Consider the following 1,737-nt stretch of genomic DNA (forward strand, 5'->3'; position numbering starts at 1 on the left):
ACATGTACATGTACATGTAGTTATAATCGCTTTAACCTTTCAACCTTGTGCAGTATAATATTATTGTAGTTCATTGGGAAAGTATTATAGTATTTTTGTTATTACAGGAAGGGGATACTGCTCTTATTGTATCAGCAAGAGGAAGAGACTATGAGACTGTAAAAGTACTGCTGGATAATGGAGCTGACCCAAACATAGGCCAAGAATTAGATTATGTTAGTAATATAAATGTACTTCATGCTCATTAATGCATGTACATGTACATTAGAATAGCAGAAAACATGTTTTTTGTGGACTTGAGCATAGCAACAAATAATAAACACTTAAATTATTTATTATTATCTAATACCACACCTGTTCATTATTTAATTGATTGTTTTACTTGTTCCAAAGATGATCTTGTACTTAATTTATAGTTTTGCCTTCTTGTATCACGTTTAACGGCAGCTACATATCAGCATGCACATTAGGAATTTGTAGTTTTAATTTTAATGAGTATAATAATTATTGATTATATGATTGTAATTGGAACCACATCTACAGGCTTTCACCTGTAGTTTACAGTACATGTGAAAGAAATATGTGTGATCCCAATTTTAGTGTAGTAATAAAAGTTAATAAAAAAATAATGATTTGTCATTAGTTGAAAGTTTTGGCAGTAATTGGATCAGTTGTGATAAAAATTATTATAGTGTGCTTTGTAGTTGTAATGATCAGGAATCATGATACATTTCAGCTTGTGTACTCAAGATAGCTTAAACCTTAGAAATTACAAAAACACATGGACTAGATGAGTACAGTCCCTTCACACAACAGAAATAATACCACCAAGTTAAATTCCCCACCCAATATAAAGTTTAACCTGACAAAGAGCCACTATACAGTAATTAAAGTTTGGCTTGTGTCACTGTTTCTTGTTACTGCATGATGTTCACTTCATTAGTTTGTGTCCATACTATGTGTAGTGTAATGTAATATTCTAAAACACACTATGTATACAAGTACATGTACATGTACCTTGTATATGTACACGTACATATCTATGTTGCTTTTGTGTGCATGTTTAACTTTAACATTTACATATTCTTACATTGTTACTATAGGTTGATTCACCACTGATTGAAGCAGCAGCAAAAGGACATTATCAAGTGGTGGAACTTTTATTAACCAAAGGAGCTGATCCAAACTTTACAAGTAAAGTGAGTTACTAACAACATGATAAAATACATACATGTATACATGTACATGTAGATAGCTATAAATGGTATCATACACATAGCACTTTGTATAAAATCTTACATGTTTAGTATACTGGTACACCACTGACTGTAGCAGCAAAAAAGGACATCATCTTGTAGTTGAACTTTTATTATCCAAAGGAGCTAATCCATGCTATATAGGAGGAAATTTTGGAGGAAATTAAATTTTGCAAGTTTGGCATTTTGATAGCCATTCACCGAAACAAAAATCTGCCATTTTGAGCCCTTATATGCATGCTCAATGGCACATGGCCACAAATTTGCCAAATTAAAATTCACCAATTGCGAAAATTTAGCAATTTGCCAAATTTGTGCATGTACATGTGCTGCTGTAGATCAGAAAATTTTTGTGTGAAAAGTAATTGGTGTGAAATTTTTTCAAGTCATTTTATTTTTGTTGGTTGACCAATCCATAACATTTTTTAACACAAAAAATTCTTGTTGCATCATAAACTGGACACATAACCATTCACTCTTG

At 31.7% G+C, this 1,737-nt stretch overlaps 2 protein-coding genes across 2 annotated transcripts in view; both read left to right on the plus strand.

Annotated features, from left to right (window-relative positions):
- The window catches only part of LOC109585332 (ankyrin repeat and SOCS box protein 3-like), a 6,812-nt gene extending 5,348 nt beyond the window's left edge, over positions 1-1,464 (plus strand). Inside the window, exons 4-6 of the mRNA XM_020001352.1 lie at positions 108-215; positions 1,104-1,199; positions 1,308-1,464. Of these exons, the coding sequence (XP_019856911.1) occupies positions 108-215; positions 1,104-1,199; positions 1,308-1,358 (255 nt within the window). The 3' untranslated portion in view covers positions 1,359-1,464. The remainder of the gene's footprint in view (positions 1-107; positions 216-1,103; positions 1,200-1,307) is intronic.
- A 116-nt stretch (positions 1,465-1,580) lies between these two features.
- LOC109585331 (uncharacterized) overlaps positions 1,581-1,737 on the plus strand; it is a 4,140-nt gene continuing 3,983 nt past the window's right edge. Inside the window, exon 1 of the mRNA XM_020001350.1 lies at positions 1,581-1,610. Coding sequence (XP_019856909.1) covers positions 1,581-1,610 — 30 coding nt within the window. The remainder of the gene's footprint in view (positions 1,611-1,737) is intronic.

This window comes from Amphimedon queenslandica, unplaced genomic scaffold (assembly GCF_000090795.2).
Source record: "Amphimedon queenslandica unplaced genomic scaffold, v1.1 AMPQUscaffold_13083, whole genome shotgun sequence".
Lineage (NCBI taxonomy): Eukaryota > Metazoa > Porifera > Demospongiae > Haplosclerida > Niphatidae > Amphimedon > Amphimedon queenslandica.